Genomic DNA, 23,769 nt, shown 5'->3' with positions numbered 1-23,769 from the left:
TTTGGCATTTGTTTTCTTTTTTTTTTTTTTAAGATATTTTTTTGCGGCTTACGCCTTTTATTGATTTTTTAAGGGACAGACAGTAGGCTGACAGGAAACGGGAGAGAGATGGGGGGATGACATGCGGTAAAGGCCGTGTCGGGTCCGGAAGTCGAACCCGCGGCACACCGCGACTGGATCACCAGTCCGGTGCCCAGACCGTTACGCTACGGCCTGGGCCGGCATTTGTTTTCTGATGTTTAAAGTGACACTGTGTATATGTTGTCTGTTTTTAAATGAAGTTGTGGCAGATGGGGACGTTTGTGACCCTGGCTGAGGTGCTGGAGGCTCGCGGCTCGGCTCTGGAGGAGGATGAGGTGTGGGGTTTGCTGCTGCTCGCCTCGCAGGCCCTCCTCGACATCTCCAGCAAAGGTAACCCACACACCAGTGTTGATTTAGTCTACAATGACAACATAGAGGGGGGGTCATGGTGCAGGGCTGCTTGAGGGCCCCTGAGGGCCCCTGTTCATCATGGCTCTCTGGACTAGAGATGGTCAATACAATGTCTTCCGATACCCACAACTTGTGTATCGGTCGTTATACCGAGTACCGATCCAATACCAGTGTGTAATTTACCATACAAATCTAGGATAGTCATTCTCAAAGGAATCGACTCTCAGAGTCCCTGTCAGGTGATAAGAAGCGAAGCATGAGCTCAGTTCGGGGCTCTCCCCAGGTTGGCAGAGCGCCCAGGATTACAGAGTAGGCAATTGGCACCGGGTGACAAAATGGGTTGCGGAATTGTGAAACATATCATTATTGCTTCTGACCCCAGCAGGGGGAAACTGTAGCCTACACGCATGGCCTCAAATGACACGCTGGATGCTAGCCCCTTGGTTCACGTGGCATTCCTTGAGGGAGACTCACCCGTTAACTTCCGTCTGTTCAGGTCCAGGCAGCATGTGCAGCGTGCTGAGCCCCGGCTCGGTGCTGCTGTCGGCCAACGGGAGCCTGGCCTTCAAGAGCTGCGGCCGCTCGGAGGACGTCACCTCCTTCACCGCCCCGGAGGCTCAGCAGGGTCACGCCGCCTCACCCAGAACCCCCGTGGAGAAGGTACAGTATAGGTGGATCTGGATACAACGTTCATATTTAGAGAACACGGCGCCATTTTTAATTTGGCCCTGTAGCAAAACAAATGCTGGTCTTTTATAAATGGTCCATAGAGGTCAAATCAAGGATGGTCACAGAACCTCAGTTTGTGACTCCACTAAGTAAAGAGAACATTCTAGAATGGCTATTTTTTGCTCAGAGTTTCAGTGTCATCGCAGTGATGTCTATACTGTAACACGTATATAAAGGAATTCTGGATGGAACGACAGAACATATCAGACCAAATCATGTCTAACAATATACCGTTATAAAACTGGAAAATATGTGTGTTTTGTTTTCCTTCCTGCGTCAGATGGTTGTGTACTCGTTGGGGATGACGCTGTACTGGTGTGTGGATTACCACCTCCCACAGAACCAGGTACTATGTTCCTTCTGCTACCATTTAGGTTCTTATAGGATTACCACCTCCCACAGAACCAGGTACTATGTTCCTTCTGCTACCATTTAGGTTCTTATAGGGTTACCACCTCCCACAGAACCAGGTACTATGTTCCTTCTGCTACCATTTAGGTTCTTATAGGGTTACCACCTCCCACAGAACCAGGTACTATGTTCCTTCTGCTACCATTTAGGTTCTTATAGGGTTACCACCTCCCACAGAACCAGGTACTATGTTCCTTCTGCTACCATTTAGGTTCTTATAGGGTTACCACCTCCCACAGAACCAGGTACTATGTTCCTTCTGCTACCATTTAGGTTCTTATAGGGTTACCACCTCCCACAGAACCAGGTACTATGTTCCTTCTGCTACCATTTAGGTTCTTAGGATTACCACATACATCATATACATAATTTTTTTTAATCATGAATCATACGTAAGCTAAGAATGTAACAGTGGAATATCTATCAAATTAAACTAAGCGTATATATATATATACTATATTGCGGTTATGGTTAGGTTAGGGTTTGAGGTAGAGGTTGTCGGTCTAATGACCAACAATAACAACGTGGGACCTAAAGCCTGTACCCGTCCCGTCCGTCCCCAGCCGGTCCAGCTGAGTGCCGCTCTGGACAGCCTGCTACTGAGCATGTGCGAGGACGAGGCTCCGCGACGCACGGACCTTCTGACGGTGCTGGAGAGCAGCCAGAGGCACCACAAGGCCTCGGTGCTGCCCCCCCCTGGTGACGCGCTGCTCAAACAGATGGTGGACCACGTGCTCCAAGACTCCGTGAGTACCGGGAGGACGCCATACGTTCTTTTAACGCATTTAGGCCTGGCGGCGATTTTTTTTAAATTTTTATCTTAAAATCCTGACAGTTTTCTGAGTTTCTATATCAGTGGTGCTCAATATTTCATGCCAATAACCCCAAAAATATATGTAATTGGCCGCCGACATTCGCTCTGAAAGAATAGATATTCGATGATTTGAGGCTCATCGATTTCACGATTAATAGCAGATCTACAAGCTCGAGTGCCACGCTACGAGCTTGTAGATCTGCTATTTTTCAATAGCCAAAGTATAACATAATGCTTAAAACACCAAAAGGGGTTCCTGCGCTCCCCTATAGATGAACAATTTCACACATTTGCTTAAAGAACCATGGTTACTGAAGTAACCTCCAGGTGCTGACAGTGTGCGTGCGTGCGTGCGTGCGTGCGTGCATGCGTACGTGCGTACGTGTGTGCGTGCGTGCGTGGGCACGTGTGTGACAGCAGAACATTAACTAATATGCTTATATAGCAACATAATGTAATCACAGTAAGATTATAGCCAATAAAAAATGTGCGTGCGTGCGTGTGTGCGTGCGTGCATGTCTTTGCAGGTTGATCACGTGCCGGTGTCAGAGAACGGGCCTCAGCTCACAGATCGCAGCCAGATGGTCAGGGAGAGACTGCATGGTGAGACGTTGACACGTATATACTGTATGTCGTACACTGTGTTTTACAATGAGAAACGTGTATAGTCTCTCGGGGTCGTCCTCAGACGAGACCTCCATCGTCGCCTCCAGTCATCCCGGTTCTCCATACATCTGGCCATGCAGTTCGTTGGTGCTTTGCACTCCTGGGTCTTTCTTGAGTACATCCACATATGTTAATGTTGTGGACGTCCTCGTGACCGGTGCCCGTGTGTTGGTTCCCACAGCATTACTTTGCTGGCTGGCAGTTCTTTGGCAGTGTCCTGCTATAGTCTCATTATCCTGGCTGCTATACATTCTGGCTCACCCTTAGTGTATTCTCTCCTATACAGGGTATTTTACGCTCCTGCTGATGTTGAGTGCTGCACGCAGCATTCTGGTGTAGCGCACCCGTCTCTAGAGACCTCTGCAGGGTTGGCTTCAGCGTCCAGCATTTGCTGCCGTATATATAGGAGAACAGACTCCACCGTTGCATATAGAAGAAGCTGAGTTTGATTTGTCGGGGGAGATTGGAGTTCCATACACTGGTCATGCCGGTCAGGGCCCTCCATGCCAAGTGCCTTCCTCACTGTCAGATCTTGCTCAGTTGAGTTGACCCATGAGTCCATGCAGGTAGCTGAAGTCCTTGACCTCCTTCAGCACAGTGCCTCCTGTTGTTGTCAGAGGTGGATGTTCCGCTGAGATGTTATAGGTGATAACCTCAGTTTTCTTGGCAGGCCAAAACCACAGACTCCACTCTGGTCAGGAGTTCCTGTGATTGCTGCACGTTGTCCGAGAGCAGGCTGATGTCGTCCGCATAGTCCAGGTCTGTCAGGACTACTGTGGGGTGTCGTTGTGTAGTCCAGGTCTGTCAGGACTACTGTGGGGTGTCGTTGTGTAGTCCAGGTCTGTCAGGACTACTGTGGGGTGTCGTTGTGTAGTCCAGGTCTGTCAGGACTACTGTGGGGTGTCGTTGTGTAGTCCAGGTCTGTCAGGACTACTGTGGGGTGTCGTTGTGTAGTCCAGGTCTGTCAGGACTACTTTTGGGTGTCGTTGTGTAGTCCAGGTCTGTCAGGACTACTTTGGGGTGTCGTTGTGTAGTCCAGGTCTGTCAGGACTACTTTGGGGTGTCGTTGTGTAGTCCAGGTCTGTCAGGACTACTGTGGGGTGTCGTTGTGTAGTCCAGGTCTGTCAGGACTACTTTGGGGTGTCGTTGTGTAGTCCAGGTCTGCCAGGACTACTGTGGGGTGTCGTCTCGACCTCCTTGGTGTTAGAGTGAAGCCAAGGTCCTGCTCTCGTCATAATGTTTCCTCGGTGCTTACATATATTCCTCTATTAGCAGACCTCGTATGGAACTGTGCTTTCCTGTGCTTATCGTTGCACACCTGTTCGTTAATAAAGTATCCAATCAATCAATCAATCAATCAATCAATCAATAAACCTCAACATAATAATGAGGACATGGACCTCATTGATTGGCTGGGTTCTCTTCCAGGTGACTCCTCCTCCAACTCATTGATTGGCTGTGTTCTCTTCCAGGTGGCTCCTCCTCCAACTCCGCGCTGTGGACCCTGAGGAACAGGTTCAGAAGGTTGTCAGGAGCCGCTTATACACCAGAACCCCTCGGGTATGGGATGATGATGATGATGATGATGATGATGATGATGATGATGATGATGATGATGATGATGATGATGATGATGATGATGATGATGATGATGATGATGATGATGATCAGGGACGTGCACACATAGACATCAAAGGGAGCTTCAGCCCCTGCCCTTTTACCCGTCTGTAAAACAACTGCCCTCTCCAGACCACAAATGCAGCATTTACTACATGGTGAAAGAAATGCAAATGCCCAGTAAATACAAAGTGGCTCAAGTGCATAACGAATGGTATAACAGAATGGCTCCGTGAAGGAACACGTACATGACAGAATGATGAATGCAGTGAACAAAACATATAATAACTCCAACGTAGGTTTACTTCCATGCCAGCAATCATGTTGTCAGAGAGGTTGTTTTTTTTGTCAAAAATGATGGATGTCATGGCTCCATTTTGAAGACACTCGAAAATCAATTGTTTCCCATGTTTTCCCAGAATCCCCCCTGGCGGCGGCGGTCGTCACAGAGACAGCTACAGCAGCTGGCGCATGTGCCGCAGCCCCTGTTCGCCCTACCTGGACGACAACCGCCACGGCCACCGGCGCTCCATCGCCCGCTTCGACTCCACGTCTAGCCTGAACGACAAGAAACTAAAGGTGAGACGTGTGACGGAAATATAGGTTTTCAATGTAATGAGTCCCGGGATGCAGGGATGCTCTTTTAGAAATGAGTCCCAGGGACATTTTATGAGTCCCACGTCAACGACGTTATAGGAGTCACATTTTGCCATTTTTACAAATTGCAGCATTTAACTCCCATTTCATTGTATATGGTTATAATGTGGTTATATTCATGTAGAAAACAGAATAGGAAAAATTAGTATTATAACTAAAGCTAGCAAAATAAACTATAGAATAAAAAACAGTACAGTTGTTTTATTGCGTCCCTTAACTATAAACTGCGTTTTGGGATGCAAAATGCATCCTATTTTAATCTCTGTCTTTTTGTTCCTTTGCTGTGACGTTGCATCATGATTCTTCAGTGTGTAGATTTTCGATTTCCTGGAAGTTGTTTAGAACACATTTAGTGCAGAAGTTTTCAATCGTGAAAATAACCGCGGGGAAGAACCACTAGCCTTTGACGAATCGCCCAGTCGTGAATGTAGGTCCGTTTCACGAAAGCCCGCCTTAAAGGTTGTCATAGTGTCGAAACAATATTCGCGATCAACAACAAGAAGCGAGAACGGACACACCCGTAGCGCACCGCCATTGCCCATAGGATTGCATTGGGACTCATTTAGCCAGAAGTCCTGAGAAGCGAAGAGGTCTTTATCAATTAGGATGGGGAAGTCGGGTTCAGCAGTCAAACTTTAACACAAGAATACTGCCACCTGCTGGATGCACAGCCAACCTCAGACTGCCGAGGCCGTTTCAATGTTGCACACGCTGGACCCACATCCTGTTTTGGGCGTCCATGTTTAATGCTAAATAAATAGTGTCAAATGCTAGCGAGCTAAAATGAAGCCATCCTTGCTCTATAGAAACTTTAGAAAGCGCCAATGTTTCCATCTAGACCACCGGATAATCAGCAAAGACCTCCGAACATCGCGCGTTTTATCCAAACAACGGAGTAGCTCTGTAGATTTAGAGTTATTCAGCTTTTTAGTCAGCCTGTATATAACGGGCGGTGGACGGCAGCGCGGTTGCGCAACCCGGTCTAGGATTGCTAAAGAAGGAAAGGCCAAGCCAAATTAATAATGAAAAAATAGAAATCAGCGATCCGGTTTGATATCAATAATAAAGCTTATCAAACATTATGCCAGAAGCAGTTGCTAGTTGGATTCCTTCTGACGGAACGTTCCGCCACAAGCAGCTAATTGGTTAATAATGATTAGAAATATATTTGAAAATGTTTCTTTGAATATATATTTTCTTAGTTATTTTGAAAATGTTCAATGACATGCCCAAAACCGTGGTTTTAACTTTTAAAATAAAGGCCGGTATAAACACATTAATATTCCGGACAATTCAATAGGGTCATGTCCCTGAAAGGAGAATCAAAGTACTAGACAGTACACTATCAGAGCCAAAATAACGGACCAAAGTAAGTAAAAACTAAACGTTTTGGCAGGCATGAACACACACACTGCTGCCTCAGTGCCTTCCCCAGGGTCATGTCCCCCTTGCAGCATCCCTTCCCCCCAAAGCAAAGCTGCTGCTGTCACACGCTCAACGCTCTGATCAGTATTCCTCTGTGGATGTTCCTTTTTCCAGGACATGGGGCCTGAGTTCATCAGGATGCTGGATGAAACTGCGGTCGTCCTGGAGCTGCCTGGGTCCATTGTGGTGAGTTAGTTCATTATGAAACAACCAAGACCTTCATTTGTCTTCCATACAATGTTGTTTTTAGACCCGAGACCGTATGCTACAAATCCATCCATTTTCAACCGCTTATCCGTAGTCGGGTCGCGGGGGGCAACAGCTCCACCAGAGAGCTCCAGACTTCCCTCTCCAGAGCAACATTAGTGACTTCCTCCTGGGGGGGATTCCGAGACGTTCCAAGGCCAGTGAGTCGATGTGTTTCCTCCAACTGCGCCTTGGTCTGCCCCGGGGTCTCCTCCCAGTGGGACGTGCGTCGAGGACCTCCCTAGAAAGACGCCCGAGAGGCATCCTAACCAGATGCCCCGAAACACCTCAGCTGGCTCCTTTCCAGGCGAAGGAGCAGCAGTTCTACTCCGAGTCTCTCTCGTGTGACTGAACTTCTCATCCTATCTCTAAGGGAGATGCCAGCCACCCGTCGAAGAAAACTCATTTCGGCCTTATTCTTTCGGTCATGACCCACACTTCATGACCATAGGTGAGAGTAGGAACACTTCATGACCATAGGTGAGAGTAGGAACACTTCATGACCATATAGGTGAGAGTAGGAACACTTCATGACCATATAGTTGAGAGTAGGAACACTTAATGACCATAGGTGAGAGTAGGGACACTTCATGACCATAGGTGAGAGTAGGGACACTTCATGACCATAGGTGAGAGTAGGAACACTTCATGACCATATAGTTGAGAGTAGGAACACTTCATGACCATAGGTGAGAGTAGGAACACTTCATGACCATAGGTGAGAGTAGGAACACTTCATGACCATAGGTGACAGTAGGAACACTTCATGACCATAATAAGAGTAGGAACACTTCATGACCATAGGTGAGAGTAGGAACACTTCATGACCATAGGTGAGAGTAGGAACACTTCATGACCATATAGTTGAGAGTAGGAACACTTCATGACCATAGGTGAGAGTAGGAACACTTCATGACCATAGGTGAGAGTAGGAACACTTCATGACCATAGGTGACAGTAGGAACACTTCATGACCATAATAAGAGTAGGAACACTTCATGACCATAGGTGAGAGTAGGAACACTTCATGACCATAGGTGAGAGTAGGAACACTTCATGACCATAGGTGAGAGTAGGAACACTTCATGACCATAGGTGAGAGTAGGAACACTTCATGACCATAGGTGAGAGTAGGAACACTTCATGACCATAGGTGAGAGTAGGAACACTTCATGACCATAGGTGAGAGTAGGAACACTTCATGACCACAGGTGAGAGTAGGAACACTTCATGACCACAGGTGAGAGTAGGAACACTTCATGACCACAGGTGAGAGTAGGAACACTTCATGACCATAGGTGAGAGTAGGAACACTTCATGACCATATAGGTGAGAGTAAGAACACTTCATGACCATATAGGTGAGAGTAGGAACACTTCATGACCATATATGTGAGAGTAGGAACACTTCATGACCATATAGGTGAGAGTAGGAACACTTCATGACCATAGGTGAGAGTAGGAACACTTCATGACCATAGGTGAGAGTAGGAACACTTCATGACCATAGGTGAGAGTAGGAACACTTCATGACCATAGGTGAGAGTAGGAACACTTCATGACCATATATGTGAGAGTAGGAACACTTCATGACCATAGGTGAGAGTAGGAACACTTCATGACCATACTTCCATAGGTGAGAGTAGGAACACTTCATGACCATAGGTGAGAGTAGGAACACTTCATGACCATAGGTGAGAGTAGGAACACTTCATGACCATAGGTGAGAGTAGGAACACTTCATGACCATAGGTGAGAGTAGGAACACTTCATGACCATAGGTGAGAGTAGGAACGAAGATTGCTCGGTAGATGGAGAGCTTTCACTTAGACCGTATGATTCTATAAATCATGACAGTTTTCTGAAAAACCCCATGTTTCTATGTCAGTGGTGCTCAAACTATTTCATGTCAAGGACCCCGAAATTATGTGTAACTGGCCGCCGACCCCCATCTGAAAATATGTTGTATAATATGTTGTTGCAAAAAATTTGAGTTAAAAACGTTAGCTGAAAGAATATATATTCAAAGATTTGCAACACATTTTGATGATATTTAAAAAAATTAGCAGATCTACAAGTGCCGTGCAATGAGCTATGAAGCGACACGGAAGCGTCCTGGGGTCTAATAAAAATGGGTTGAACGTCTAATCGCGTTATATAATAAGACGAAAAGTAGACTTTTCGTAGACTACCTTTTTTCACTGACGAAAACTAAATGGAAACTAAATGATAACTAAGCTATGATGACTAAAACTAAGACTAAATATATTGACAATTTCGTCAACAGATAGACAGACTATGGTTGCATGCTGAAAATAGTCGATCTACAAGCCGATCTACAAGCCCACAAGCGTTGTGAGCTTGTAGATCGGCTATTTTCAGCAAGTGTAAAAACAGTCATCACGACAGCATCAAGGCACCGCCAAAACACATTTTAGCCAACTAGATCAACTATAGATTTAGTCGACTAAAATCCTATGATATTTAGTCGACTAAAACTAGACTAACACTAAGACATTGCAGGTAACTAAAATGTGACTAAAACTAAATGAAAACTATTCAAGAGACTATGACTAAAACTAAAATCAAAATTTTAGGGATGCACCGAAAGGGACATTCTTGGCCGAAAACCGAATATCCGAATATTTTCCGATGTTCCTACCATTGCTGTCATGGCCGTACCTCAAAGCTACCTGATGTATGGCAAAATAAATGGTTATGGCAAAACTTAACATAAATAATAATCACATAAAACATTTATTCCGCTCTTTTGAATGGAATGCATTAATTGCATACACTATTCTGTGATATATCTTCGGCCTATATTCCGGCCGAAAACCGAATAGGCCGAAAATGCATTTTCGACCTAATATTTTCTGCGGCCGAATATTCGGTGCATCACTACAAAATGTGCTGCCAAAACCAACAGTGGCGTGACGTCAGCCCTGTGTGTGTGTGTGTGTCTTTGGGGCAGCGGTGGCCGAACGGTTTGCGGAGCGGTCTTGATATCGGAAGGTCGCTATAGTTCGTATTCCCGGACCAGCACGTTAAAATGACCACCGCTGAAGTGCCCTTGGACAAGGCATTGGACCTCTACCATGAAATGTTCTATGAGCAGGGCCTGGCTGTAAACAAGTTCTTGAGCTTAGTCCAGTTACCCTGGGTAAACATAGTACCTTTCCTTTCCTTAGTCCAGTTACCCTGGGTAAATATAGTACCTTTGCTTTCCTTTTCTCACGGCAGTCTAAGAAGGGGAAGTCTGCGTCCACACAGCGGGAGCTGAGCGTGGCCATGCCCAACGGACAGAGCATCCTCATCAGGTGCGAGGTGAAGAGCAGAGCGGGGGACGTGTTCGACATGCTGGTCGCTCACTCCAACCTGGTGGAACACTTCTACTTTGGCCTGGCCTACCTGGACGGTAAGACTACTGACTGACTGACTGACTGACTGACTCACTGACTGACTGACTGACTGACTGACTGACTGACTGACTGACTCACTGACTGTCTGTCTGTCTGTCTGTCTGTCTGTCGAGGTGCTAACCTGCATGCTGCGTTCACATGCGGCAGACACATGCTAAGATAAGATACAGTCTACCAAAGTCTAATGTAGTAGGGGAGGCAGGATTGATTGATTGATTGATTGATTGATTAACAGTTTGCAGAATTACTCAATACAAAAACTGTTAACTGCATTATTACACTTGTTTACAAGAGGGTCCACCATTTTCAATTCATCAAAGGTTAGAGAAATTCATCAAAGGATAGAGACAGCTACAGTTAACATAGAAGTTATCCTCTGATTCAGTCATTCATACTGCTGCACAAGCTCTTTCTTTAGAGTTAAACACTAAAGGTTTGATGTTTTAGCACCCTCTGGTGGACAGATATGCCTCCAGGAAGACATACTGTAGTCAGTCAGTCAGTCAGTCAGTCAGTCAGTCAGTCAGTCAGTCAGTCAGTCAGTCAGTCAGACACACACACACACACACACACACACACACACACACACACACACACACACACACACACACACACACACACACACACACACACACACACACACACACACACACACACACACACACACACACACACACACACACACACACACACACACACACTAGTGTAGATGTGATAACGTACGCAGTATTGTTACATCCAGTGGTGGAAAGTAACTAAGTACTTGTACTTAAGTACAATTTTGAGGTATTTGTACTTTACTTGAGTATTTCCAATTTCCAATACTTTTTACTTCTACTCGATCCACTACATCTCAGAGACAACATTTCTATTTTTATTTTAGTTACTAGTTACTGTACTTTGGCGATTTTAATTTTGATTAGGATAGATACCAACCCTATACATTTCAGCCATTTGTAAATACTTACAAGCTCACAATGCGTCGCAACGCGACACATTGTGAGCTTGTAGATCGGCTATTTTCAATAGATTTTGTACACATTTTGAACTTGTGAAATGGGACATTCTGCAACATGAATACTTTAACTTTTAGTACATTTTGATGCAGATACTTTTGTACTTTTACTCAAGTACATTTTCAATTCCATTGTCCATATTACTCTATGTCTATATATATATATATATATATATATATATATATATCTATATTACTCTATACCTAGCCTCGGTACCAGGCTTTCATTTTTGTTGGTGCAAAAATGTAAAGCCTGGAGGAACGCATTGGCCGCTCTGGTCTAAAAGTGGGAGTCAACCCTTCCGGGTGGGCGTCGCTCCAAATGATGTGACGTAGCGCTGCACTAGGGGGGAGAGGAGGGGCCGGGGGTGACGGACAGATCGATGAGATCCAATCAGGGCGTGCGCAAATCTGAGCCGCGACGCGCCCCTCTAGACCAGAAACCTAACACGTTAGCTCAGGCTACTCTATACCTATATTTCCTCTTTCCTCCTCCAGATAACGAGTTCTTCTTCCTGGACAACGACACCAAGATCTCCAAAGTGGCTCCAGACAGCTGGAAGAAAGTGCCTACCACCACGCTTGTCCTTTTCCTGCGCGTCAAGTTTTTCGTCAGCGACGTCTCTCTTCTTTTGTGAGCATCATAAGTATAACGTTTTGTCCAGAGAGTATGGCATACAGCAGGTTTCATTAAACCCATTCTGGGCGGGAACCCCTTTTGGTGTTAGCATTATGTTATGCTTTAGCTATTGAAAAATAGCAGATCTACAAGCTCATAGCGCGCCACTCGGTGGCGCGCTATGAGCTTGTAGGTCTGCTATTTTTTTGAAAAATCGAAGAACGACGGACATAGAAACATAGCTTTTTCAGAAAACTGTCAGGATGTAGAAGACATTTTTAGAATCTGATCTCAGGCCTAAATGGGTTAATTTCAAGGGTCCCACTAACTCTCGGAGTGCACTAATGGTTCCATTTGTACACTCTCAGAGTTACGCCCTTGACCCCTTGACCCCACTGTGAGACCTATTGCATTACAGCATAACACATCATTCCATTTCCCGATGTATTTTGCTGTTATTTCTGAGCCCCTCCTATGCCCAGCTTTGAGGGTTTTTGTGTGAACACAAACATTAGCTGATGAGTGGCTAATCAACCGCATAGAGATGATTTGATTGGCTGAGGGTAAAAGTGAGGAGAGAAAAGTGAATATGCCAAATGTGATTGGCCCGGAATGAACATTTGTGATGATTTGATTGGCTGAGCATATTGAACATATTGCCGTGATATTTTGTACTTTGTCTATGAAGTCAACATTACTCAATTAGACCCCCAGGTGTGGTTAGAATATGCAATATGTCTTCCCTGTGTATTTTTGGTTTCTTCCTGAAAGCTGAAAGCCTTTGAGTCAAAAGGCCCAATCGAAAATCACGGCACTCCATCTTGAAGTAAAAAGGGTACGAAATACACTATCGTGTCAAGAAAGAAAGCGTCTAGTCCAGTCGTCTCTTCCTGGTTTTAGACAGCTGGTGGAAGGAAATGATGCTTGGCTTTAACTTGTAGCAAAAAAAATGGAAAAGCTTTGCCGATGCTGCAAGTTGAAGCCACATTTCCATTCACCAGCTGTTTAAAAACCCGGAGGAGACGCCTGGACTAGGCGTTCTTGCCGCTTCTTCGCACGTATATGTGCCCGCGCTCAATGTGAGGGCAGAAAAGTGAAGACGCCAAAAAGTGATTGGCCGGGAATGACCGGAATTTGGGTTATGATTCGATTGGTCTATGATGACACGGTTGTGATTTTGTTTTTCCTTCTCCATCCAGGCACAAATTTACCCGTCACCAATACTACCTCCAGCTGAGAAAGGACCTTCTGGAGGACAGAATGTCCTGCCACGAAGACACCGCTCTCTACCTGGGTGCCCTGGCCCTGCAGGCCGAGTACGGAGACAGCATGCCTGAGGTAAGAACCTGCTCTCTGCCTGGGTGTCCTGAGGTAAGAACCTGCTCTCTGCCTGGGTGTCCTGAGGTAAGAACCTGCTCTCTGCCTGGGTGTCCTGAGGTAAGAACCTGCTCTCTGCCTGGGTGTCCTGAGGTAAGAACCTGCTCTCTGCCTGGGTGTCCTGAGGTAAGAACCTGCTCTCTTCCTGGGTGCCGTGGCAAGTTTGACCTGTTTCCTATAGGATAACCCATAGCGTGATTCTATACATCCGAGCATATACATGGTAACGCCCCGCCTAGTAGATCAGCTACTGGATTTTTAGCACTGAGATTTGGGAAACAAGGAGGACGGTATAGACAAAAATGTGGGACACATGGATTTGTTCACATGATACATACCGGTATGAAAAGTATGAATACACATATTTGTCAGTTTTTCTTTTCTTTGTGAGATATTATCGACGGCCCGGGTTTCGCCAAAAGTGTACTTTCAGAATCATATCAGGTTCTGCTGCAAACACAACATGTTTTGGGATGTGTTTTTTTTTTTGCAGGTGTATGGACGGAACTACTACCGTCCTGACCAGTATGTCTCCAGGAGCGTGGTGGAGAAACGGGCCTTGCCTTACATTAGAGACGAGCTGCTACGCCTGCACGGAAACAACGGCCAGATGCTCGCCGACGAGTCGGAGCTGGAGTTCCTTAAGGTAGAGACTAGAGAGCAAAAAAGAGGAAAAAATAGAGTCCGCAACACTGGTATGAAAAACTCAGCTCCACTGGTTTATTTGACTCAACATTTCGATCCCTTAGGATCTTCTTCAGGAATAATAAATAATACACATTATTCCAGAAGAAGATCCTAAGCCTAAGGGATTGAAATGTTGAGTCAAATAAACCAGTGGAGCTGAGTTTTTCATACCAGTGTTGCGGATCTATTTCTTCCTCTTGTACTGCCTTTTGTCCAGCACCTGGGCTAAAGTGGAGGTGCATGCTCTATTTCCTTTGTTAGAGACTAGAGAGCACCTTGAAACTTGACTTGGACATCAATATCGTACCTTTCTTCCCTGACTTTGGTTGAACAAACACACACATCTGTCTGGTCTTCGCCGTTACCGGCTTTAAGACATTTGTACAGATTTATTTGGTAATCATTTGTCCCATGCAGGGCCGTGCAGAGACTCTATAGAGAGGGGCAGGGGCTGAAATCCCGTAAGAGGGGGCACTTTTGGACAAAAATAGCGAAAATAGCAGATCTACAAGCCCACAATGCGTCGCACTGCGACGCATTGAGAGCTTGTAGATCAGCTATTTTTGGGGCACAACCGGCCAGCACTCTTTAGCTAGTGGAGATGCAGGTGTACGAACGACATGGATTTAGAAAAAAACAAAGTTGTTCAACGCAAAATGCTGCGTTCAAGTGGAGACTATAAGGAAAACATAGTTTGGCATTTTGCATTTCTTTCACCATGTAGTAATTAAATGCTGCATTCATGGTCTGGAGAGGGCAGTTGTTTTACAGACGGGTAAAAAAAGGGCAGGGGCTGAAGCCCCCTTTGATGTCTATGTGTGCACGTCTCTGGTGGTCCCATATAGTATCTTACCTGACTCCCCTTTACAGGCCTTTGGTTTTGTGATTTATTATTATTATTATTTTGCTTGCTGTATTGTATTTTTACGTTATTGTGCTATATTTCCTGTTTCCTGTAATTGTGACCTGAGATCAGATTCTAAAAAAATGTCTTCTACATCCTGACAGTTTTCTGAAAAAGCTATGTTTCTACAGTATGTCAGTCGTTCTTCGATTTTTCTAAAATAGCAGATCTACAAGCTTGTAGATCTGCTATTTTTTTTCAATAGATAAAGCATATCATAATGCCCAAAATGCATGGGTTAACTTGGTGATTGCTTATTCTGTGTCAGTGTTCAGCACCTCGTATAACTTTGTGCTTTTCGAAAAGGTGCTTTCATGATTAATCAGACCAGTGTGTGTCCAGTGGAAACCTCGTATGAATCTGATCTGCAGGTCAGAATGGGATAAAATGTACTCACTCCCTTCCTTCCTTCCTTCCAGGTGAGCCAGCAGCTCCCAGAGTACGGCGTGCTGCTGTACCGCGTGCTGAGGGAGAAGAAGCCCGTAGAGGGGCAGATCGTCCTCGGGGTTTGTGCCAAAGGGGTCGTCGTCTACGAGGTGAAAGACGGCGGCCGCTCCGCCAGCCAGACCTTCCACTGGAGGGACACGGCCAGCATCTCGTCCAACGTGAGTGCTGCTGGGAACGAAAAGGAAATGTTTTGACATATTTTGGCTCACAAAGGAGTCTTCATCAGGGACAGTATGATGAATTAAGACTCCTTTGTGAGTCGAAACATGTCGGTGTTTTATTAATGAAGTACCTCGATTTCATATCCGTCCTCTTTTTGAAACTTTTTTTGCAGCTCCACTGAGCACCTAGTTGATTTATTTATTTTCTCGCTTATTTGCATACAACTATTCCTAGTTGGTATAAAATCCTGTTTCTTTTCCGTTCCCGCAGAGGGTTAGGGTTAGGGTTAAATCCTGTTTCTTTAGGTTTAGGGTTAGGGTTAAATCCTGTTTCTTTAGGGTTAGGGTTATGGTTAAATCCTGTTTCTTTAGGGTTAGGGTTAAATCCTGTTTCTTTAGGGTTAGGGTTAAATCCTGTTTCTTTAGGGTTAGAGTTAAATCCTGTTTCTTTAGGGTTAGGGTTAGGGTTAAATCCTGTTTCTTTAGGGTTAGGGTTAGGGTTAAATCCTGTTTCTTTAGGGTTAGGGTTAGGGTTAAATCCTGTTTCTTTAACCGTTCCCACAGAGGGTTAGGTTTAGGGTTAAATCCTGTTTCTTTTCCGTTCCCACAGAGGGTTAGGTTTAGGGTTAAATCCTGTTTCTTTTCCGTTCCCCGCAGAGGGTTAGGTTTAGGGTTAAATCCTGTTTCTTTTCCGTTTCCCACAGAGGCGAAAGTTTGTGATCGAGTCTCGAGGCAGCAAGAAGAAGCACACCTTCGTCACCGAGAGGTCGAGGGTCGCCAAGTACCTGTGCAACCTCTGCTCCGCCCAGCACAAGTTCAACAACGAGATGAGCTCTCGCCAGCTGAGCCACAGCCTGGTCTCAGGTACACATCATACGTGTATAAACAACATGCAATGTAATGTCATTCTTACCATTATTTTGCAGACAAGCAAACAGTCCGTCTAAATGGCATAGCATGTGAACGAGTATAACCGACGTACATCAAGAGCTTATTTACTGTGGGCAGTTCAGAAACCCGTCCACCAGTGACATCATTGTTATTTTTTTTAAACAAGATTTATTTAAAAAAAAATATATTTTTTAGCTTTAGCTTGGATTCCGCATTGATGATGTCACTGGTGGACGGGTTTCTGAACTGCCCACAGCCCTCCCATGAGGGCGGCGTTGGCTCAGGGGTAGAATGGCCGGATGGCAACCGCAAGGTTGCCAGTTCGAACCCTGTGGGCTCCCCCAGAGTTAGTGTCGAAGTGTCCTTGAGCAAGACTCTGAACCCCTAATTGCTCCTGATGTGCTGGTTGGTTGGTGCCTTGCATGGATTCCGCCGCCATCGTTGTGTGAATGTGTGAATGCAATCTATGTAAAGCGCCTTGGATTGGATTTTATGAGACACAGACAGAGTAGAAAAATCACACCCGTGTGAACTGAGTGGTGCAGCTCCCCCCCCCCCCCCCCCCATCTCTCTCTCTCTCTCTCTCTCTCTCTCTCTCATTAGCAGGCAACATTGCAGCACTATCCCTCTCTCTGTTTCTGGCGCCCCCTATTGGTACCCTATAGTCATATACTGGTGCTCATGACCACATGGGTACATGACCACATGGGTACATAGGTGTACACAGACATTGCTGGTTGTAGGAGTGGTTGCACCACTCAAAAAAATCATTGTGGCATTTTATCATGAACATTCGTGAGGACCAATTATACGGAGATAGGTTGAAAAGTGGTCCTTTATTAAAGCCTCAGTCTTCTAGGACACGAGAGTGTCTTTATAAGGAAGGACAGGACAGATGTCCCTGTAAGCCGAGCTGATCTAATTGAGTGGGAAGGGAAGGCGGTGTGGGATCATGTCCTGAAGCTAAGGTTGTTTCCCTGCCTTAATGCCAAGAGCTATAGAGACAAGCTTGGAAGTGGAGCTGCTATTGTCTTCGTGTAGTTTATGTACCAGAGCCACAGAGTTACGAAAACTCCGTTCACTTCATGGGGCTTCAGTGCAATGGCGGCTCTCCTACATAGACTTCTATTGAGAATGGGGACAACAATCAGGGACAAGTCCTGGCCCGGAAGTAGGCAGAAATGCATTGGACTTTATAGACAACAGCCTGCAGCTTAATTTACTGATCTTAAATCACTTTATTTTAGATTGTTTTGTAGTGCATCATAAACATTACAGAGGCTTCAGTTGTCACTGTACAATACTTTAAAGCAGTTCAAGTTAAGTCATGTTGCACACATGCCAAAAATATAGCTCTCATTTATTTGCGCCGCCCCTCGTTGAAAACAATGTATTTCCAACTCCAGCTTGTCTCAGTTCAGGCTGCATGAACAGCGCTCGAGCGCTCGGTTTCTGCCCCCTCAATGTCGTAACTCTTCTATTAGATAATTAGATAGCTCTCGTATGTACCAGCCTTTTTGTCTCCACCAGGCCGAAGGCCTGGGGAGAGAGTATGTTTTGCACTCCGTCCGTGTGTGTGTCCGTTACCAGCTAATCTCCGGCACCGTTCGCCCGATCCATGCCAAACTGTGCACACACACTCCCTGGATGCCAACGACGAACCTCTGGCCCAAATATTCCACAACGGCCTGTTATAGCGCCACCATGAGGCCGGTTTTGGAAAAACACATTTCTGTAGATTACTCGTACACATTTTATCCATACGTCACACAATTCGGTACACACCATAGTCATGTGATCAACACGGATCTGCACCATTTCCAATCTTCCATCCTGATTGGCTAAGATTGGCTTCCAAAGCTCACATGATTGGTCCGTTTCGAACAAAATGCCACAAATCTAACTTTGCTGTGTGTCTTCGATCCTCCCTCTCCCCGTTTCCTGTCAACGTGCTTTGTATCTATCAATAAAAGGCAGAAAAAGCTCCCAAAAATATCTTAAAAAAAAGTAAAAAGAAAATAGCTAAATCCGGAATGCTCCTTCTGGACAAACCGTGAGAAAAACATTATCCAAGACACCACTAAATTCACACATTCTGTTCATAAAACGCCTCAGGACGTCTTAAGGATTAAAACGAGCTGAGCCTTAGACGTCGGTGGACTTCCTCAATGATACGGGGCGAGATAAGATTCAGAATTTTTCCTATTCTTTTTTTGTCCTGTTCGCCTTCCGGCTGCCGTATGCTAACGCTCTGGGCTCATGTTAGCTTATCGTTGACTCACATGTTAGCGCGGCGGAAAGAATGACTCGTATCTCCTAATCCAGGGCGCTCTCCGTGGTGATGAACGGATCGATATGCTGGCGCTTCATTTCTGCTCCTCATCCGTCTCTCCCGCAAAATATGAACGCTTTTTGGATCATATATCGTATAAATTAAAATGATCGCAATGTAAGCTAGCAATGTAAAGTCAACTTTTTTTAGTAGATTGTTTCCGGGTCATGGCTTTCAGAGTAAAAGCACTGAGACAACCCCGGCCACCCAGAGCTCCTATTTTGAAGCACTTCCGGCACTGATTGTGTATTTTTCCTTCCTGGTTTTGGCTCCAGACGACATCAACATCCTCCAGTATGCCACAGCGCGCCGGGCTCAGTTCAGACAGAACAAGTCCGCCTCGTGCTCGGAGACTCCTCCACAGGACGACGACACCGTCTTTGGTCCGACCACGCCCCCCCAGAACGACCCTAACGACGACTCCTCCTCCATGACCAAGCTGTGTGACGACGTGGCGGCGCGCATCGAGGCGCGCTTCAAACACCACCGCCTGAGCATACAGGGGGGCAGGTACAGTAACACCACCGCCTGAGCATACAGGGGGGCAGGTACAGTAACACCACCGCCTGAGCATACGTGTGCGTGTGCATGTGCGTGTGCATGTGCATGTGCATGTGCATGTGCATGTGCATGTGCATGTGCATGTGCATGTGCATGTGCATGTGCGTGTGCGTGTGCGTGTGCGTGTGCATGTGCGTGTGCGTGTGCGTGTGTGCGTGTGCGTGTGCATGTGCGTGTGCATGTGCATGTGCGTGTGCATGTGCATGTGCGTGTGCATGTGCATGTGCATGTGCATGTGCGTGTGCATGTGCGTGTGCATGTGCATGTGCGTGTGCATGTGCGTGTGCATGTGCATGTGCGTCAGACTGTGAAATTCTCCTCAGACTATTACAAATAGTCCCACAAATGTTGTCCAAACATCACACAAATGGACACACATTCTCTATAATAGTCAATTAAGTGATCTAGAGCCAAATCAGTCCGATTTTTTCATATTCCATTCCGATTGGCGAATTCCAAACATTGCTGCATGGCCCACAGTAATCCACCTGACCTGGCTGGTGGAGACTCGTACTGCGAGGAGCACTTCTTTACCACATTTTATTTATTTTGTGTTCTCCTTGACATGTTTAATTAATGTTATAGATCTCCCTTTCTGGGAAAACAGCTAAACTGATTATATGGTTTATATGCAAAGAAATGGCATATCGCCCCCACTTCTTTATGGCATATCACCCCCACTTCTTTACACCTGTAAAACCATGACATGACAATAATGAAGTTGATCTTGACGGCATGTGTGTGTGTGTGTGTGTGTGTGTGTGTGTGTGTGTGTGTGTGTGTGTGTGTGTGTGTGTGTGTGTGTGTGTGTGCGCGTGCGTACGTACATGTGTGTGTGTTTGTGTGTGTGTGTGTGTGTGTGTGTGTGTGTGTGTGTGTGTGTGTGTGTGTGTGTGTGTGTGTGTGTGTGTGTGTGTGTGTGTGTGTGTGTGTGTGTGTGTGTGCGCGTGCGTACGTACATGTGTGTGTGTTTGTGTGTGTGTGTGTGTGTGTGTGTGTGTGTGTGTGTGTGTGTGTGTGTGTGTGTGTGTGTGTGTGTGTGTGTGTGTGTGTGTGTGTGTGTGTGTGTGTGTGCGCGTGCGTACGTACATGTGTGTGTGTTTGTGTGTGTGTGTGTGTGTGTGTGTGTGTGTGTGTGTGCGCGTGCGTACGTACATGTGTGTGTGTGTTTGTGTGTGTGTGTGTGTGTGTGCGCGTGCGTACGTACATGTGTGTGTGTGTTTGTGTGTGTGTGTGTGTGTGTGCGTGCAGTACCTGCTCCAGCAGCCAGCCCAGCAGCACAGGGATGCGTTCCCCAGCCTGCTCCCAGAAGAATGCATGCTGTGAAGGCCCCGCCTTCTCCGCCAGAGGTAAATAACCCATTCTGACCTGAGATCAGATTCTAAAAATGTCTTCTACATCCTGACAGTTTTCATTCTGACCTGAGATCAGATTCTAAAAATGTCTTCTACGTCCTGACAGTTTTCCATTCTGACCTGAGATCAGATTCTAAAAATGTCTTCTACGTCCTGACAGTTTTCCATTCTGACCTGAGATCAGATTCTAAAAATATCTTCTATGTCAGTCGCTCGTATAGCGTGGTGGCACGCTATGAGCTTGTAGATCTGCTATTTTTCAATAGCTAAAGCACGACTTGATGCTAACACCAAAATGGGTTCACGCCCAAAATGGGATAATAATGAATTGCATTTTTATAGCGCTTTTCCAAGTGCTCAAAGCGCTTTAGAATGGTTCATTCATTCATTCATTCATACATACATACATTGGGAGGTGAAGCGGCGAACAGTCGCCGCCAACTATTCTATATCCTTTCAAATACTCCTGATTCCACAACACTGAACACATAGGGAGGCTTAAAGGTATATTCAGTGATTTCACTTAATTCAAATATCACTTATTTTTTTGTTTTGTTGTGATAATCCTCCCTACTATAGAGTGTGCTGGCCATATAAGGAGTTCCTCCCTGTCCCCAGTTAACCCCTGGGGGTCAAAAAACCTTAGGTTTCGTTTTTGACTCTCTATCCTGATTGGACGAAAGGCTGGGTCCCACAGCCAAAAACGAAACCTAAGGTTTTTTGAGTGAAATCACTGAATACACCTTTAAATACACAAGACTAACTAGACACGTGCAACAAAACTGCAATCAACACATCACTGGCTAAGACTAAACAGGACACAGGTGAAATACAACTGCAATCACAGGGAGGTGAGACAAGACAGGCAAACACTATAGGCACAACAGGAAACACTAAGGCATCACTACAAAATAAAAGTACACAGTACACAGTTGATAGTAGCAAGACAGTTCAGTTCATGACACAAGGGCCCCCAAATGGACACCTATTAGCCCACAGACCCCCCCCCCCCCCCCCCCCCCCATTTGAAAAGATATGCCAATGGACCCCCGTTTAAGGTATAAGGTATGCTTTTAAGCAACACAAAAGTTTATAACCAGTCTTCTCGAGCTGGTGAGGTCAGTCAAATGGTGTCTAAAAATTAGGGGTGTTTATACTGTGTATATTCTGTCCACCAGACACCGCCACTAGGGGCAGTATCCATCCACGGGGGAGTATCCCCCAGCTGAACTCAGAGAGAGAGGTCATCTGCTTGACCTTAAAGAAAGACCCAAAGCTTGGCCTTGGTAAGCACGCACGCACGCACGCACGCACGCAGCACGCACGCACGCACGCACGCATGCAGCACGCACGCACGCACGCACGCACGCACGCACGCACGCACGCAAGCACGCTGTTATAACTATAACTTAGTGTTTTGCCAATAATTTGGAAATATCCTCATGTCCCACAGGCTGGGAAAGATTAACTACAATGCATTCAAATAAGTAGCCTTTTTTGCTGTTTTGAATATACGCCGTATTGTTTTTTGAAGACAGTAAGGTTGGAGCATTATAGTGTACGTTTCTATCATTTTCATTAAAAAAAATAAAAATACATTCACTTCTTATAAAGTGTTGTTTTCGGCAGCACATTTCATTTTTAGTTTTAGTCATAGTCTCTTGAATAGTTTTCATTTAGTTTTAGTCACATTTTAGTCACCCGGAATGTTTTAGTGTTAGTCTAGCTTTAGTCGACTAAATATAATATTTCACTACATTTACAGTTGATTTAGTCGACATAGCCGAGCTCACAACGTATCGCAGAGCGACGCGTTGTGAGCTGTCTGTCTGTCTGGAATGTCCACATGCTGTTTGTCTGTCTGGAATGTCCACATGCTGTTTGTCTGTCTGGAGTGTCCACATGCTGTTTGTCTGTCTGGAGTGTCCACATGCTGTTTGTCTGTCTGGAATGTCCACATGCTGTCTGTCTCTCTGCAGGTATAGTGATCGTAGGAGAGGACACAGTAATGTCCATGCTGTCTGTCTCTCTGCAGGTATAGTGATCGTAGGAGAGGACACAGTAATGTCCATGCTGTCTGTCTCTCTGCAGGTATAGTGATCGTAGGAGAGGACACAGTAATGTCCATGCTGTCTGTCTCTCTGCAGGTATAGTGATCGTAGGAGAGGACACAGTAATGTCCATGCTGTCTGTCTCTCTGCAGGTATAGTGATCGTAGGAGAGGACACAGTAATGTCCATGCTGTCTGTCTCTCTGCAGGTATAGTGATCGTAGGAGAGGACACAGTAATGTCCATGCTGTCTGTCTCTCTGCAGGTATAGTGATCGTAGGAGAGGACACAGTAATGTCCATGCTGTCTGTCTCTCTGCAGGTATAGTGATCGTAGGAGAGGACACAGTAATGTCCATGCTGTCTGTCTCTCTGCAGGTATAGTGATCGTAGGAGAGGACACAGTAATGTCCACATGCTGTCTGTCTCTCTGCAGGTATAGTGATCGTAGGAGAGGACACAGTAATGTCCACATGCTGTCTGTCTCTCTGCAGGTATAGTGATCGTAGGAGAGGACACAGTAATGTCCATGCTGTCTGTCTCTCTGCAGGTATAGTGATCGTAGGAGAGGACACAGTAATGTCCATGCTGTCTGTCTCTCTGCAGGTATAGTGATCGTAGGAGAGGACACAGTAATGTCCATGCTGTCTGTCTCTCTGCAGGTATAGTGATCGTAGGAGAGGACACAGTAATGTCCACATGCTGTCTGTCTCTCTGCAGGTATAGTGATCGTAGGAGAGGACACAGTAATGTCCATGCTGTCTGTCTCTCTGCAGGTATAGTGATCGTAGGAGAGGACACAGTAATGTCCATGCTGTCTGTCTCTCTGCAGGTATAGTGATCGTAGGAGAGGACACAGTAATGTCCATGCTGTCTGTCTCTCTGCAGGTATAGTGATCGTAGGAGAGGACACAGTAATGTCCATGCTGTCTGTCTCTCTGCAGGTATAGTGA

At 45.7% G+C, this 23,769-nt stretch overlaps 1 protein-coding gene across 1 annotated transcript in view; it reads left to right on the top strand.

Moving 5' to 3' along the window:
• Positions 1-290: 290 nt before the first annotated feature.
• The window catches only part of frmpd2 (FERM and PDZ domain containing 2), a gene marked incomplete at both ends in the record, with an annotated part of 51,593 nt that continues 28,114 nt past the window's right edge, over positions 291-23,769 (top strand). The window contains 17 exons of the mRNA XM_083787641.1: positions 291-411; positions 929-1,092; positions 1,442-1,507; positions 2,136-2,318; positions 2,914-2,989; positions 4,525-4,612; positions 5,053-5,248; positions 6,866-6,937; positions 10,240-10,414; positions 11,932-12,067; positions 13,252-13,390; positions 13,923-14,075; positions 15,440-15,625; positions 16,333-16,492; positions 19,127-19,361; positions 20,664-20,761; positions 21,946-22,053. Of these exons, the coding sequence (XP_083643767.1) occupies positions 291-411; positions 929-1,092; positions 1,442-1,507; positions 2,136-2,318; positions 2,914-2,989; positions 4,525-4,612; positions 5,053-5,248; positions 6,866-6,937; positions 10,240-10,414; positions 11,932-12,067; positions 13,252-13,390; positions 13,923-14,075; positions 15,440-15,625; positions 16,333-16,492; positions 19,127-19,361; positions 20,664-20,761; positions 21,946-22,053 (2,356 nt within the window). The remainder of the gene's footprint in view (positions 412-928; positions 1,093-1,441; positions 1,508-2,135; positions 2,319-2,913; positions 2,990-4,524; positions 4,613-5,052; positions 5,249-6,865; positions 6,938-10,239; positions 10,415-11,931; positions 12,068-13,251; positions 13,391-13,922; positions 14,076-15,439; positions 15,626-16,332; positions 16,493-19,126; positions 19,362-20,663; positions 20,762-21,945; positions 22,054-23,769) is intronic.

The sequence above is a fragment of the Protomyctophum parallelum genome (genome assembly GCF_964188405.1).
Source record: "Protomyctophum parallelum genome assembly, chromosome: 17".
NCBI lineage: Eukaryota > Metazoa > Chordata > Actinopteri > Myctophiformes > Myctophidae > Protomyctophum > Protomyctophum parallelum.
Note: the sequence above shows the minus strand (reverse complement) of the source record. Positions and strands in the feature narration are given on the sequence as shown.